The sequence below is a fragment of the Muntiacus reevesi genome, chromosome 2 (genome assembly GCF_963930625.1).
Source record: "Muntiacus reevesi chromosome 2, mMunRee1.1, whole genome shotgun sequence".
Lineage (NCBI taxonomy): Eukaryota > Metazoa > Chordata > Mammalia > Artiodactyla > Cervidae > Muntiacus > Muntiacus reevesi.
In genome coordinates this window covers 278,536,232-278,553,889 of record NC_089250.1, presented here as the reverse complement: position 1 = coordinate 278,553,889, position 17,658 = coordinate 278,536,232, and the positions used below count along the sequence as shown (strand labels likewise).

The 17,658-nt window shown below is 44.0% G+C and overlaps 1 protein-coding gene across 1 annotated transcript in view; it reads right to left on the bottom strand.

Annotated features, from left to right (window-relative positions):
- Positions 1–11,781, bottom strand: part of ZNF582 (zinc finger protein 582) — a 33,644-nt gene extending 21,863 nt beyond the window's left edge. Inside the window, exons 1-5 of the mRNA XM_065919502.1 lie at positions 11,482–11,781; positions 9,780–9,868; positions 8,112–8,238; positions 7,776–7,871; positions 447–1,765 (exon numbers count right to left, since the gene is read on the bottom strand). Coding sequence (XP_065775574.1) covers positions 447–1,765; positions 7,776–7,871; positions 8,112–8,238; positions 9,780–9,868; positions 11,482–11,494 — 1,644 coding nt within the window. The 5' untranslated portion in view covers positions 11,495–11,781. The remainder of the gene's footprint in view (positions 1–446; positions 1,766–7,775; positions 7,872–8,111; positions 8,239–9,779; positions 9,869–11,481) is intronic.
- Positions 11,782–17,658: the final 5,877 nt, after the last annotated feature.

Genomic DNA, 17,658 nt, shown 5'->3' with positions numbered 1-17,658 from the left:
CTTAAGTAGTACATTTAATATATTTGAGTTCTGTCTTTCAGGTTTTCATGTTTGCATGCACTTAAAGGCATAAAAAATTCCCCAGTAGCTTCAGCCACATCCCACATTTCTTGACATGTAAAACTCTCCTCCTCATTGTTTTCATTATTATCAGTGGTAACTGCATGATATAGTTTCTTGTTAACCCAGGAGTAATTTGGCATGTTTTGTTTTTGAATTTTCAAGAAAATTCACTTTTGGCTGTTGTTAAAATTATTACACTGTGGTGAGAAAATGTAACTTGGAAGTGTGTTAGAGACAAAATTTTCTCCAACCTTATATAATTTTTCTTCAATATGAATTTTATTCCTCAGGATAAAAGAAAGTTCTGAATAAAGGAATTCTCACTTGCATGACATCCTTCAAGTCTTTCTCCAAGATATAAAGAGTAAGTTGTGATTAGCCTAAGCTAATGGACTCTTCCCATTATTTCCATTCATATGATTGCTTGCTAACATAAATTCTCTGATGATTAATAAAGGATAAGTGCTGATGGAAGGCTTTTCTACATTTATTAAATTCACTTGTGTTTGTCTGTTATGCATTCTCTGATGTTGAATGGTAGCTGAATCATGATTTAAAGTCCTCCCATGTTCCTTATATTCATAGGGCTTTTCCTCGGTATGAATTACCTGATGTTGAATCAGTTGTGAGCAGTGGCTGAAGGCTTTCCCACATTCCCTACATTCATACGGCTTTTCACCTGTATGAATTCTGTAATGTACAGTAAGATGAGAGACCCGTTTGAAAGCCCTACCACATACCTTACATTGGTAGGGTTTCTCTCCTGTGTGAATCCTCTGATGTTGCTTAAGTTGTGAGCTCACCCTAAAGGCCTTCCCACATGCCTTACATTCGTAGGGTTTCTCACCAGTGTGAATTCTCTGATGTCGAATAAGAGTTGAGCCTTGATTAAAGGCCTTCCCACATTCTTTACATTCATAGAGTTTCTTGCCGGTATGAATAGTCTGATGTTGAATCAGCTGAGAACGATGACTAAAGGTTTTCCCACATTCCTTGCATGCATAGGGTTTTTCACCAGTATGAATTCTATAATGCACTTTAAGATGTGAGATCCGATTGAAAGCCTTGCCACAGTCCTTACACTGATAGGGTTTCTCACCAGTATGAATTCGTTGATGTTCAATCAACTGTGAGCTTCGACTAAAGGCCTTTGCACAATCCTTACATTCATAAGGCTTCTCACCAGTATGAACTCGCTGATGTTGTATGAAATTTGAACCAGAATTGAAGGCCTTTCCACATTCCTTACATTCATACGGTTTTTTGCCAGAATGAATATTCTCATGTTGAATTAGTCGTGAACCATATTTAAAGGCCTTCCCACATTCCTTGCATTTATAGGGTTTCTCATTAGTCTGAATCCCTTGATGATTAATAAAGAAGTCCTCTTGCCAGAAGTCTTTTGTACATTCATTATATCCATAGGGTTTTTCTCCGGTATGAATTTTCTGATAAAAAGTAAGGGGTGCTGGCTGGCCAAAAGTAGATATTTCTTCATCATCGATTATCATTTGGCTCAGATGTCCATCTGGATTTTCCTCTTCCCTGTCAGAATGACTTCTGCATTCCCAATCATCTTGGAAACTTGAGCACTCAAGACCGTAACTTGTAAGGCTTTTCATTATCTTCCACGGGGGTGACTGTACTTCATAACTGTGCTGCTTTGGAGAGAAGACTGTAGTATCATACCTGGACTTCCGTACTGAAAAAGAACAAAACAAGCAGGTGTTTGTTTTTTCCTTTTCCAGAAAAAGGAACTTCTGTAGTAAACACTAGAAAGTTGAGACTCAAGATAATATCTGTATGCTCTTGAATGTGATTAAGAAATTAGAAAATGGACAAGTAGAACAGAGAAAGAGGAAATACCATAAATTGAGGTGAATGAGGTAATCGGAGAAATCATTAAGAGTCGTTCTAAAATGTTAATGTGGAGCAGAATCACTGCTGAACCATGGTTTTAAAAAATGAATGTTTCTGTGAAACCCCAGAAAAGACAAATATAAGAGTAACAGAAAGCAAATCATTTGTTGCTTGTGGCTAGGGGGTATGAACGATTGTGTGGGAAGGAGCACAAGGGAACTTTTCAGGGTGATGAAAATTTATCTTGTCTGTGGTAGTGGTCATATAAGTGTACACCTTTGTCAGTAGTCATTAAAATATGCTTAAGATGCAGGCATTTAATTTACTATAAATTGTATCTCAATAAAGTGGATTTTTAAAAACGATAAAGAGGGTTGACTAGATACTTCTCTGGCCAGAGGAATGAGATGGTGCCTCTGCTTGATGGGGTGTGGTGATACAGCAGGGCTGTTTTCACATGTCCACTGGAAGTTGTAATAACACAGCTGTGGTCTTCTGCTGTGGCGCTTTCTGTCTCTGATGTTTAGCTGAACACAATGGCTAGAGCTAACGTCAACTGGACCAGTCTTTCCTGGACTTTCCTGTTGCCTAAAAGTGACCTGGGAAAAAGGAGGGCCTTGTTCCTTGTTTGGAAGATTAGGCCCAAATTGAATGGAGGTGGTCTCTTCCAGAGCATATTCTTTGCTGGTTATTCAAACTGCAAGGAAGGGCTGAATGGTGTTGCTGAACTTGAGTCATGTACCTGGTACATGATTTCTACTGCAGTGGCCTGTTTTACTGCAATCATGGAAATCAGTCCCGTTTCGCTAATAAAGAATTGGTTGCTGCTTCATGCAGGGAACTATGGGGAAAGTAAATGGGTGCTTTTGAACGTGTTCATAAAGTATATGAGAAGGCCAAAGAGGAATTTATAGGGGGCATGTCTACTTCTTATGGTAGCATATCAGAGACTACTATTCATTTGTTTTTTGTGTGAAATTATTAGGCAAAAACTACTGGAGTAACAAATTACTTTGACAATACAGATGAAAAGTCTGTAAAAGAAGTATCAATTTTGTGGGAATGATGCTGCTGTCACCTCAAAAACTTGTACCACAACCACAGGGTATGCATACACATGAAGTTGTAATTACTAGACTATGCGTGTTTCGTTGTTCAAGAGGGAAGCTCCCTTTATTGGTCTCTGTACTGTGGTCTAACAGCTGTGGGAAGGCAGAGTCTAAACACTGTCATTGTAATGACCACCTATGCATCCGTGGTCAGCGACATCTGGCTGCCATCGTATAAAGAAGGGCAACCAAAAGATTGCGGTGGGCCATGGAATATTAAAGCCAGCCTGCTGGACAGAAGAAAATGAGTTTGGGATCATGTAACTATGCCCAAGTGGACGTCTGGTTTTAGGAATTAAACTGGTCGCACATTATTGGTGTTTTGGGCAATGTGGGAAAAAACAAAAACAGAACAGCTGCCTTTAAGGATATGCCATTAAAAGCACGCCTCTCTCCAAACCGCTGCATATTCTGTCAAGACATCTGACAGTTTAGTTCTGTTGACTGATGACGGGGTACAGTGTTTATTCCATGAGCACTTTTTCACTCACCTAAATTAAGCCATCTCTAATCATATATTGTGAAATAACTTTACAAAGGTAGTACTGATTTTCTAACTTTTAGCTTCTCTTCTTGTAAAGTTGGAAAATAGCAAAAATAATAGTGAGCTCCTCTGTATTATTTTTACATTTTCCTGACAAGATCTGGTACAGTTTTTTAATTTAGCATTAGTAGAGGCTGTTTTTGACAACCGATGAGGTAATGTCTCAAAATCTTATGGATAGTCTTAGCAGGTTTTGTTCTGGTTGGTTTCCTCATATGGAATCGTAAAGGATCCCAAGTGGCCAAAACAATCTTGAAAAGGAAAAACAATGGAGGCCTCTCTCACTTGTGATTTCAAAACATGTTAAAAGAGCTGCAGTAATCAAAACTATGGAACTACTATAAAGGAAAATATTTATCCAGTGGAACACAATAGGGACAGCAGAAATAAACTCTTATACATATGGTCAAATGATCTTCAACAAGGGTGCCAAGACCACACAGTGAGGAAAAGACAGGCTCTTCAACAAATGGGGCTGAGGAAGTTGGATATCCCCATGCAAAAGAAAGAAGGAGAACCCCAACCTTACATTAAATATAATAACCCAAATTGGATTAAAGACCTAAACCTAAGATACGAAGCTTGTAGAAGAAAACAAGGGAAAAGCTTCATGACACTGCATCTGACAGTGATTTTTTGGATATGGTACCAAAAGTGCAGGCGCCAAAAGTAAAACTGGACAGATGGGATTACATCAAACCTAAAAGCTTCTGTGCGTCAGAGGAAAAAATCAACAGGGGGAAAAGGCAACCTACAGAAGGGGACAAAACATCTGCAAATCATGTATCTGTAAAGGGTTAATATACAGACAATATAAAGAACTAAAACTCAACAAAAAAATAACCTGATTTCAAAATGGGCAAAGGACTTGAATAGACATTTTTCCAAAGAACACATACAGATGGCCAACAGGCATGAGATTCAGTATTCAGAGTTTGATATTAGGAAATCTATTCATGTAATCCATATTTTATAGATTGAAAGAAAAAAACTTAATAAAATATGAAAAAGTAGATGCTTTTTAAGTGAAGAAAACATCCCTATGTCATTCCTATGGCTGATATTATGCTTGATAAAAGTTACTAAAAATATTCCTGTTAAGGTCAAGAACAAGATTAGCATGTAAAACCCCTTTTAATACTGTTCTGGGGGTACTACATAATTAGCATCCCAGTCAGGCAAGACAAAAAACCTGTAAGATAGAAAAATGTAAAAACATCACCATTTGCAGATATATATATATAGTACATATTATATATATATAATCAAATGCTTGGAAAGCTCAAGAGAGTTACATAAAACAACTGTCATAAACAATGAGAAAGTTCAATAAATTGGGTCAGCTACAAAATTCATCTGAAGATGAGACTAGCTTTTTCATATTAGAAAATAGCCAGTTGGAGTATAATACGGATGAATGCCGTATTAGTCCATATTATAGATTATGCCATTTTCAATAGCAATAAATATAAACTACCTAGGAATAAATGTAATAAGACATACAGAATCTTTATAAAGAAAATGTTAAAATCTTCATCAGGTATGATCATAAAGGAAGGGAAAAGCCTGCTGTGTTTTCAATAGGAGACTCCACATGATAAAATCAGTTTTCTCTTAATCTATAAATTCATAGTGATTACAGTAAGAAAAAAAATGCATGTTTTTTTTTGGGAAAGCAAATATTCTGATTTTAAGGTTTAGAAAGAAATGTAAATGAGAATAGCCAGAAAAATTCTGAAAAACAAGAATGAAGAGGGACTAATATCAGATATATAAAACATTTAAACACTTAATAAACTAAAACAGTAATGCTATAGACACATGGTTGGAGATTAATGGGCTACAACAAAAAGTCCAAAAATAGATTCAGATACACAGATGATAAAGCAGATGATGAAGGTGGCTTTATACATTAGTGATGAAGAGATAAACTGATAAATGCTGTTTGAGTAACTGGGTAATCTGGAAGGTAACATGAAATCACATCTTACACTAGGGAAAATTCCACATGGATCATAAATATCATCATAAATAAGCTAGAAAAAAATCACAGGAGACTCCTAACCTGAAGGGGTGAAGTTCTCCTGAAATATGACACAAACCCGTAAGAAACAGCACCTCAGACACACACTCTGTCAAAACTCAGATGACAAAGGCAAAGATCTGTCCTCTGACGTTCTTGGCGTGGTGGGTAGAATAATAGCCTCCCCAAGACGTCCATGTCCTCATTCCCAGACCCGAACATGCTAGGTTACAGGGCCGCACACGCCGCCTCTCCCCGTGCCCGCCCCACGCCTGACCTCCCTCAGGCCCGGGGGTCATGCTTGCTTCTGAGCCTCCCACTTAAAATTCTCCTGTAGCACACTGCATGTTGCAGAGACCGTCTGTGGACATGATTTGGGTCCTGTGTTACACTGTGGCTTTGAGTCTCATCAGGGAAGATTTTGCATGCACACACGTGTGTACACACACACCCACACACACACATACACCCCCTCGGGAACATCTGGCAATGTCTGGAGACATTCTTGGCTTTACAAATGAGGGGAGGCCAGGGAGGCTGCTAAACATACTGCCATGCATAGAATGACATCCCCACTTCCCACCCCCACTAGCTCCCCGACAAAGAATTATCCCACCCAAAATGTCAACACCGCTGAGGTTGAGAAACCCCCCCCATCCAGAGTAGGAGCACCCCAGGCAAAGGAAAGCCTCAAAACGGGAATACACTTGATGTGTCGAAGCCGGCATGTGTGGACTCGCATTGTCTGCTCGCCTGCCCCTACAGCAGAGCTGAGGTAGCTGGCAAGGCCTGAAATACGTCCTGTCTGGACCTTGAAAGAAGACATCTGCCAAACTCTACGTGAACAGAGCAGCAAGAGGCTGGTGTGGCTGTAACCGAGCAAGCATCATGGGGTGGTGCGAGATGCAATCAGAGTGGAGGCAGGCGACAGATTACAGAGGCACCTCAGGCCAACAGAAGTTGCTGGGATACTGAAAGCGTTGTATTCTGCACCGCCCAACAGCGCAGCCCCGAGCTACTAATGGCTACTCAGCATCTGAAGTATGGCGTGGGCAGCTGTGACATGGGATTTTACTTTTCCTTTTAGTTAAAAGTATTAGTTAAAAGCCACAGCACGTGTGGCTGATGGCTACAGTACAGACATAGAGCCTTCTAGGCCATGGGATAGACTCGGGCTTTTCTCTTGAGTGAGACAGGAAGCTGTGGGCAAGTTGTGAGCCGAGATGTACTACACCCTCGCTGAAGACAGAGGGCTTCCCAGGCGGCACAGCGGTAAAGAATCCGCACCAGAGTGGACGCAGAGTGGGGGGAGGCGGCCACTGCACTTCCGAGTGGCAGGGGAATGTGGGAGGTCGCAGGGTTGCTTGTTGGTGAGAAGTGGCTAAATTCTGGATATATTTTGAGGTAGAGCTAACAGGATCTGCTGACAGACTGAATATGTGTGTGAGACGGAAAAGTCAGGGGTGCTTCAGCAGTTTTTGACTTAAGCAAGTCAGGTAGAGTCCCCTCGTACTGATGTGCAGAAGAAGCGGGGCGGGGGGTGGCATACTTGTCAGGGACGTCCCTTTGGGACATAAGTTCAAGGTGTCTGGTGAACATCCAAGTGGAGCTGATAGGATACAGGTATCGAGTTCAAGGGAGAAGCTGAAGCTGAAGGCGGTAATTCGTGATAAAGAACTTGATCCGGTGGTGGGAACATTCTCTATCTGCACTGTCCAGTACAGTAGCCACTAGCCACAAAATAGCTACTGAACATCTGGAATGGGTCAAGTGCAACTGAGGTACTGGATTTTGAAACGGATATAATTGTAGGGAACTCCCTGGTGGCCCAGAGGCTAGGACTCCCGTGCTTTTACTGCCGAGGGCCTGGGTGCAGTATCTAGTCGGGGCACGAAGATCCCACCAGCCTGGAGGCACAGCCAGAAAAGAAAAACGTATTTACTTATAGTGAGGTTAAATTTCCACAGCCACGTGTGGCCAGTGGCTCCGCCTCAGCCAGCAAGGCGGGAGCCCTGGAGAAGGTCCCGGGGAGCAGACGTACAGAGCAGAGGCCCAGGGCTGAGCCCGGGGGCTCCAGCTTGTGCTGAAGGTGAGCTCCGCCTCAAAGTGCCCGCCGCCGCCTCAGCCCGCTGGGCAGTCACACACTGCGTTCTCTCCCCACGCACGCCTCACTCACCTGGGCAGAGGCCTCCCGTCGCCACTCCCTCCACCGTCCAGGGCTCTCTGCCTTGCTCCAAGAAGGCGATCACGTCAGGTTTGGAGACGGCAAGACCTGGACGTGAGGAAAAGGCATGCCACCCGCTTATGCTGCGGGGCCTCAGAGCTCAGATCCAGGGTTAGCAAGCAGGACAGGCACGAAGGGCCAGGGGAACAGGAGAGTCACAGGAGGGTGGGGGCAGACGCAGCTTCAGGCCAAAGCGCTGCCCGTTAACCACTCAAAAGACCCTCGACTCTGACAAGGAACCCTCGCGGCCCGGGGTAACCTCCAAAGTAACAGGCCGCACCGCCTTACCCAGTGAGACCAGGTTGCTATAGGTCTCCAGCATCACGTCTCTGTACAGATCCCTCTGAGTGGGCGCCAGCTGTTCCCATTCTTCTTGGGAGAAGACTATGGCCACATCCCTGAATAAGTCTGACCCCTGGAACAACAGGCAGGTATGCTATGAGCATATTTCACGGAAACATCTTCCCATGGGATGAGAGGCGATGCAGGAGGTCTCTGCAGGAGTGGGGTGTCCTGGTGGAGAAGAAGGCTGGGGCTGGAGGCGCCCGACGTGACAGGTGAAGGAAAAGATGAGCACGGGTAAAAGAGCGGTTCAAGTGTTCTTGCACAAAGCAAAGCTCGTGTGCTCGGGTCCAGGAGGAAAATTAAACCCAGCCAAATCGGGTTTCCCAGTTAGGACAGTGTCATCGAGCATACTGCCTCCCCTGTGCTTGGTACATGATAAATTCTCCGTGTGAGGCCTGTCATCTGTACTTCTAGGAGTAACAGCAACAAAACCCAACAATTTTGGGGTAGTCTTTCCTCAAAATATTAAAAGAAATACCTAATATCTTGTGCATGTTCAGTCGTGTCTGACTCTGTGACCCCGTGGACTGTAGCCCCCCCAGGCTCCTCTGTCCATGGACTTTTTCAGGCAAGAAGAACACTGTCCACGACTTTTTCAGGCATGGTTTGCCATTTCCTCCTCCAGGGGAATCTTCCTAATCCAGAGATGGAACCCGCTTCTCCTGCATTGGCAGGTGGGTTCTTTACCACTGAGCCACCTGGGAAGCCAGGTGTTTTACCTTAGAAAATAGAATTTTCGTTTGTCAAGAACTGCTTGAAGACATAGGCTCATCATTATATGAAAACATGTCACACAAATTTTTCCTTATGGGAAAAATCTTGAATGATGATTACTTTTATTAGCTGCATAATTGATTATCAAATGAAATAACTGACTCAACCATTCTTTTATTTTGGATGCAGAGGTCTCCAAGGTCTTTCTGCTCTTTCAAAACTATGACTATCCAGATTTGGCTGATTCATGTCAATGTACGACAAAACCCACTGCAATGTTGTGAAGTGGTTAGCCTCCAACTAATAAAAATAAATTAAAAAAAAAAAAAAAAAAACAACTATGACTATCCAGATTTGGAACAATGCATCCATCTAACTGATGGTCTTACAGTCCCAGCTCTGCACTGTGCTTGCTCTTAAGCTGAAGAAGCTGGTGGAGAATGACGGAGATTCCAATGCTCTGTTCAGCCTCAAACTGGACCTTAATGCAGGCATTTAATCTCCTAGATGCCCTGATAAACTTCAGTTACACTCCCAACTGTCAATATAGGAGATGGTGACCCCACACTGAAATTGAGCCCAACCAATACCAACTCCCCTGATTTGGTGTGTGTGATCTCTCATCAGTATTCATCTCCATTTCACCAAATCTCAGTTCTTGTAAGGGATGTTCTCGTTTTACATAAGGAAATGGACTTCTTCTCCCTCTGGCCTCCCAGCAGAGTACCAAGGCATCAGAAGACATGGAATGCTATACAGGATGAATCCACGTGGGCAGTGGTCAGCCTGGATGGGGCCAAGGGGGAGGGAGCCTCTGAGAAGCAGAATCTTGGATGGAACCCAGGGGGGAAAGTTCCGGATAAGGAAAACAGATATTTACATGATTTGAAAACTCACGAGGGACATGGCTGTCAGGATCTCACGGGCTGCTGCGTCCTCCTCTTGGTTTGTCTCTGGGGGAAGGGCAAAGTCCTGAGATGACAGACCTGAGCGGGGAAAGAGCAGTCGTATGAGAGGCCAGGCTTGCCTCACAGCTCCCAGAACGTGCGCAGTGACCAGGCCCACTCTGCTCCCCACTGCCCAGTTACAGGGCGGCTTCCCCAGCTCCACCTTGCTGCTGATGCGATCTGAGGGGGGACGCATGGACCTGGGCCAGCGACTGAGAACTGGGTCCCGGGGACAAGGGAGGCTGTCCTCAGGCCAGGGAGCACAGCCTGCCTGATCTGCTCAGGGAGGCCTTCCCAGAACCAGACCGTGTAATACTCTCGTGCCCACACTGTAACACCCTCAGAGGTCTGCCTGGCTCTGAACCTAACTTTCTAATTCATAAAGAACCCTACAGCCCTCCCTAAGGTCTGGCAGGCACCATTTTGCAGACCCTGCCTTGAGTCAGCACTGTTTGCCGTGGGCAAATTAGATGGGGCAGGCCCAGTACTCCACCATAAATCAGCCTCCGCACAGAGATGTGAGTGAGCGAAGGTTTCGGCACAGTATTTGCTGAAAAGCGGAATCAAGACTGGTACTTAACGGTTCACAAGTGGGCGAGTGGTTGAATTATATGGATGTCAAGCAACTATCAAAAGTCATGCGGGACATCAACCGACAAGTATGTTCGCAACTGGATCCCTTCTACAACAAGGTAACATTCAGCAACAGAGGTCAAACCCACCCACCTACTGACAGGCAGGCTAACACCGTCCAAAAAAAACTAAGCTAAACTGGAATGGAAAACATCCAAGTATTAAGAATGATGCCATTTAACCACGTCCTGAGTTCATCAGTAAAACAGTATTTTATAAAAGAGCTTAGGACATTGCCCAACATGTAACAAATACTTAATTCTTAATGTGTAAACGGAATAATGATTTTGTTTAGTCGCTAAGTAGTGTACAACTCTTGCGACCCATGGACTGTAACCCACCAGGCCCCTCTGTCCATGGGATTCTCCAGGCAAGAATACTGGAGTGGGTTGCCATTTCCTTCTCCAGGGTAATCTTCCCCAACTAGGATCGAACCTGTGTCTCCCGCAATGCAAGTGAATTCTTTATCACTGAGCTATCGGGGAAGCCCACTGTTCCTTAATATCACGTAGAAGGCCGTTTTCCTTATGACAACTTTCTTTAAAGCATTATTTGTATTCGCTGTAACTATTTCATTACAGGGGTGGCCCGTGACTTACTCAGCCATCTTCCCATGAATGTATCATGATAGTGAAAGTCGCTCAGTTGTGTCCAACTCTTTGGGACCTACTCCATGGGATTCTCCAGGCCAGAATACTGGAAGGGGTTGCCTTTCCCTCCTCTGGGGATCTTCCCAACCCAGAGATCGAACCCAGGTCTCCCGTATTGCAGGCGGATTCTTTACCAGCTGAGTCACAAGGTAAACCCCAATGGTTGGACAAATTATGAACAAGAATATAATATGTTTCTAAGTCTCTGCTTGTAAACTAGAGGTTCCAAATTTTCAGGGGTCTTCCAACTCTGAGAGTCTTATGAGACAAGACTTCACCCCAGATTTTTAAAAGGATGCATAAGAAAAATGCAAAACATCCATAAGCAAGCAGTTTCTGGGGGCCGCAACCCCCAACAGGCACACCCACCTAAGGGGTCCATGGACCCGGGCCATGAGCCCTGGCGGCAACAGGCGGCGACAGCAGGGCGCGCCGCGGGGGCCGATGGGGAGTGTAGTCCGGAGCCCGGAAAGCCGCAGACGGACGGCGAAACGAGACGTTCCGGTTCTTTCCAGGCCCGTGACCCGCCCGGCCGCGGCGCCCAATCCGGCGCAGACCCCGGGGCTCCTGGTAAGCTCCGGAGCCCCTCACCTGCCAACTCCTCTGGTCCAGGTGCCCCGCGGCCGCGCCCCCAGCAGCCCCGGGTGCGCTTCCTCGTCCGTACCAGCGGACTCAGGAGCCGGAAGATGGCGCAGACGCACAAAGCACTGCCGATGCTGCGTCGCGGTTGGACAGGCGCCGCAGTGTCTTCTGGGAAACGTAGTCTCCGGTCCTCAAGGCTGGACCCAAGGAGCAAGACTGCGTCTCGCGATGCTTCGAGTGGGCGGGGCTCTGCGTAAATCGGTGCGTGGGAAACCGTCTGGGATACGAGTGTCCTTGTGGGCTTCGTGGGTCGCGGGTGGGTGCCTGGGCGTCGGGCGCGCTCTCCTCGCGTGGCTGTCTCCCTGATGCAGGCGAGTGTGGGCGTGGCCGTGCCCGGGCGAGCTGTGTTCGGTGCTGACCCGGTCGCTGAGTGTGTGACTGGGACCGTTAAACGCCGGGTGTATGTGTGTGTGTGTAAAACAGTATGTGGAAAAAATCCCGTTATTAAATCACCGTCGCCGTGGAACAGCCGTTTTACTGGAAGACTTGGAGGGAGGAAAAAGCCCGAGAGTTCGTTTGGTAACTGATTTTATTTATTTATTTATTTATTTTGGTAACTAATTTTAAAACGTTGTGTCGCTCAGTCGTGTTTGACTCTTTGCGACCCCAAACACTCCAGGCTTCCCTGTCCTTCAGTATCTCTCGGACTTTGCTCAAATCCTGTCCATCGAGTCAGTGATGCCATCCGACCATCTTGTCCAATGTCGCCTGTCCTGTCCTCAAGCTTTCCCAGCGTCCGGGTCTATTCCAGTGAATCGGCTCTTCACATCAGGTGGCCAAAGCCTTGGCCAGGAGGCTCAGTGGTAAAGAATGGGCCTGCGTACAGGAGACGCAGGTTCGATCCCTGTGGCGAGGAGATCCCCTGGAGAAGGAAATGGCAACCCGCTCGAGTATTCTTGCCTGGAGAATCCCGTGCATGGAGAAACTTGGTGGGCCATGCTCCATGTGGTCGCAGAGAGTCCGACACGACTTAGGGACTAAACAGTTTTAAAACATTATGTCAAAAAAGTGCTGAAATACTTGCAGATTATGAAGGAAAATACAGAATCAGCAAAAAGGTTTTGAAGGAGATGTCAAAGAGTTTTTTGTTATGAGATGATATTTCTCAGCTAAGACCTCTAGCTACAGGTAGTTCAACTTTGGTTTGTGAAAGCGTGAGAAGCCCTGAACTTTGCCCATCCCCGGACAGCGTGTTCTGATATGGTGGGAAGTCCAATGTTCTGGATCTGCTCAGACCCTGTTAAACCTGGCCTGTGAATGTCCAGGGTGATACAATTGTCCCTGAGCCAGACTCAGTCCAGCGCCCTTGCCTCTTGAGTTGTCTTATACCACGTTCTCTTGCATCTGCCTTCTTGAAACGTTTTTTCTGAGATCTGTGCATATTCACGTTGTTGCACGTCTGAAGAATGCTTTTCTCTAAGTTAATTTCAAAATGTAATTTAAACCCAATAAAAAATACCAGTACTGTTTCTCCATTGGAAATAGACAAGTTGATACTAAAGCTCAAAGTAAAAAGTAAACTTGCAAGAATGGCTAAGAATATTCTGAGAAAGGAAAGCTATAACGTATGCTAAAATGACCAGATATTAAACATTCTAAAAAGGGTCTATAATTTTAACTACTGCGTGGTATCAGCTCATGAATTGTTAGGTGGGAGAGACTAGATGGTCCAGAAATATCAAGTGCAGAGGGAAGTCTACTGTGTATAAATGTGGCAAATCATTGGGATAAAAATGGATTTTTTAAATAAAAAAGCTTGTGAAATAACTGGATTGTCAGTTGGGAAAAAATAAAACTATATTAATAGCTCACATAATGCAAAAGAATAAACTCCAAATTGACCTGAGTTCTAATTTAAACCATACAAATAGCAGACATGTACAGAGGTGAATTCCATTATGACCTGATGTGTGGAAAGACTTTCTGACTTAAAAATCCAGATGTAATAAAAGACCGCTGCACTTGAGAACATAAAACTAAAGCACTTACGTAAAGCAAAATACACCATAACCAAAGGCGAAACACAAATGACAAAATTTTTACAACTTTATGAATCTCAGATAAGGAGCTAACATTCCTAATAAGTAAAAACCAAAAGCCAAAAAATGCAGCCTCTGCATTCAATTTAGTAGATTGTTTTTCATAATAGCTTTGGTATCGTGATTTGGAAACTATTTTATGTGCATTATTGTTGTTGCTCAGTTGCCAAGTCACGTCTGACTTTGTGACCCCGTGAACCGCAGCACGCCAGGCTTCCCTGTCCTTTACTGTCTCCCGGAGCTCGCTCAAACTCACGTCCATGAGTCGGTGATGCCATCCAACCAGCTCATCCTCTGTCGTCCCCTTCTCCTCCTGCTGTCCATAGTTCCCAGCATTGGCGTTTTTAGAACTGAGCAACTGAATAAAGGTATTGATTTGTTGGTGGCCAGTGTTTACTGTGGGAAAAGAGAGATATAAATAAAGGATAATAGAAGATAAAGAACTACCCCATGATATGGAGTTGGTGTGAACTCATGATTAAAAATATGTTTGTGCAGCTCACTGAGATGAGTGTTAACACCCATAGTGATGGCATGCTAATAAGATCAGGTACTCGTGATAAGATGTGGTGGAAATGGCACTTGACCTTTATGATCTTCCCCCCACAAAACACAGTGCCTCATTTTAATGACAGCATGGCAGACAAATGGCAGTCCTTGGACATTCGACAAAATATCTGCCCTGAACTCCACAAAAGTGGAGTGACCGTCATTGTAAACAAGGAAAGTCTGAGAAACCATCACAACTAAAAGGAGCCTGTTGAAACACAGCTACTAAAAATAACGTATCCTGAATGAGATCCTGGAAAAACCAAAGGACATTAGATAAAAAGTGGGAAAGATAAAGTGTGGACTTTAACAATAATGCATCAGTGTTGGTTCATTAACTGTTAAAAAAAATTAACCAAAACTGGGTGCAGAGTATGTGGGAACCTTCTGTACCATCTTTGCAGTTTTTTCTGTAAATTAAAAACTTCTAAAATAAAAGTTCATTTGAATTAGTCTTTTTTCTTTTTTTAAGTGTGTGTTTGTATAATTTTCTTCTTCTCTATTTGGTGAAGGAATGTGGAAGCAATGATGCCTCAGTAGCAACAAGCAGACCTTGGTCTCTAAATACCATTCTCTAATGAAAAGGAACCAGAGCTTACTGGGGTGATGTCTGATTCCAGGATGATGGCAGGGAAAATGCAAAATGAGAATGTAGTATATTCTTAGGCCCAAAAGTAGGGGGTGTGCACAAACATCCCAGAGGAGCCCCTGCCCACAGTGCAGTGGTGTAAGAGCACAGAACTTGCTACCCCACTTTATATGCAAATAGAAAACTAGATAATATGTAGGAAACATGTCTTTTCAGATATTGGACACCTGGTAGTGTGAGACTTTGGTCCCTGAGAGAGGGGAGAATACATGACTTCCTCCTGCAGGAACGCCTGTCTCTCTGGAGGCATATTGCAGACAGTACAGGAAGGAGGGACGCAAGCAGAGCACACCAGATTTCCTAAAGCGACCAAGCAGCAGAGCTGGGGAAACTCAAGTAACTGGAATTAGCTGAGCGGAGTGTGGAAGAGGAAGGAAGGGATGGGCGGGAGGTACTCGGAGAAAGAGCTCCAGAAATATGCACAGGAGTCTCTGCGCATGTATCTATTTAAAGGGAAATTCTAGAATGTGCAGAACTGTAGGGACAGAAAGATCAGGGGTTGCTCTGGCCCACAGGTTCAGGGAAAGTTGGAATGGAAAGGGAGTTTGGAGGATGACGGAAATCTTGCATATCTTGATTGAGGTGGTGATCACATGGATGTAGGTATTTGTCAAAGCTCTTTGAAGCGTATTCTCCAGGATTCAGTTTGAGGAGGGCCTTTGTGGGCATAACTGGGACAATCTGAGCGTCAGTATAATTAGAGTAACAGTATAAATCAACATATCATATATTCATACTAAAATAAATGATGATTGAATGAGAAGAGAAAGAACTTACAGAATTCCGACTAGTAAATATAGAAGGAATGATAGAGGTATCTTTCAGCCATCGTGGACGTAATTGATTCCAGCAGAAATACTGATTCTAAAGCTGCTGCTGAAGATTGATAATGAACAGGATGTCTTTGTAGTCTCAAATGTATCTCCTCACAGATAATTGGCTACAAAAGCAAAAATGGCCACTTCAGAGTGATCACCACTAATCAGATGCTTCGAACTTGCTGGACTATAGGTTCTCAGGTGGGAAGTTCAGTCTTGCTCTGCTCGGTCACTTGTTGGTTTAATAAGTAGCCAGATCTTCTCTCTAAGATTTTGATGTTTTGTTCATAATGAACTTTTTACATTGATCTCTAGTTTTAGAAACATTTCATCGATGTATCATGTGCTTTGGTTTCTGGTTGGGTTTTGTTTTTTGGTGCCCCCTTAAATGAGGAGGGGGCGGAGCAAAGGAGGAATGAGAGCAGATGCACTGCTGGAGCTGATGAAATTCTACCCTGCTCTCAGGGCCTGCTCCCTTCCGTTCTTCAGTGGTTAAGGTGTCCCCATGGATTGTAGCCCCCCAGTCTCTCTCCATGGGATTCTCCATACTGGGGTGGATCAGCATTTCCTTCTCCGGGGAATATTCCTGACGCGGGGATCGAACCTGAGTCTCCCGCACTGCAGACAGGTTCTGAGCCGCCGGGGAAGCTCTTCTTTGGAGGTATTTCAGCATATTCCCAGGGTTGTGTAACTGTCAGCACAGTCTAAACTTGAAACGTTTTCGTCACCACAGGAAGAAAGCCTGATGTTAGTGCTGGTTCTTCATTTCCTCCCCTCAGCCCAAACAACCAGATTTACTTTCTCTGAAGTTTTTCCCTGTTCTGGATATTTCATGTCAAATGGGCTCATACAATACGTAGTCTTTTGTGACTGGCTTTCCACATAGTGTAATGTTTTCAAGCCCCATCTTTGGAGCTTGGTATCGGCACGTCATTCCTTTTATTAGTTGATGACTGAATGATTGGGCATTTGGGTGGTTTCCACTCTGGCCATCGTGAATAATGCTGTTATGGACCATTTGTGTACTAGTTTTTGCATGGATGTGTGTTTTCATTTTTCTTAGGTATATATACATCCATGACTGCAATTGCTGGGTCATGTAGTAACTCTAGCTGTTTAAGAAATGTCTGGAATGTTTCTCCAAGGCAGCGACTTCATTTTAAATCCCCACCGGCAACGTATGCGGGTTCAGTGTCTCCACATCCTCACCAACACTTTGTTGTCTGACTTTTTGATTCTAGCCATTTTTGTGGGTGTGAAATGGCAAGTCATTATGGTTTTGATTTTCATTTCCCTAAAGACTGATGATTTGAGCATCTTTTCAAGTGCTTTTGGACTTGCTGTTCATATTCTTTGGAGAGAGGTCTCCTTATCCTTTGCCCATTTTAGAATTGTGTTCAGGTGCAAAAGCAGTTTATTGGAGGAAGAAGAGCATCTTCAGCAAATGACGCCGGCGCCATCCGACATGCACCGCAACAAAAGAACTTCAGCCTCACACCTGTTATAAAATTTAACTCAGAGTACAGACTTAAATTTGCTCCAGTATCAATTCATGAAAAAATAAATATATCTTCACTGTGACAATGAGAGCAAAGTAAATGGGTCCTTTTGTCTCGGATTCTGTACTCTTAATACTGAAGATCTTGTACTTAGATTACTCCATTAAATTTAATATGCTCGGCAGACATCTGTTTGCTGATTATTGATTTGAAAATGATAAATGTGTCTTTTATGCAGGTCACAGTAAATTTTGATGCAAGCTTTGTAGAGGGTTCTGCCAACAGAAGCTTAAAAGGTAATGGTTGAAAACAAAAAATGTTATCACCTATCTTCTTCAGGGTAAAGATGC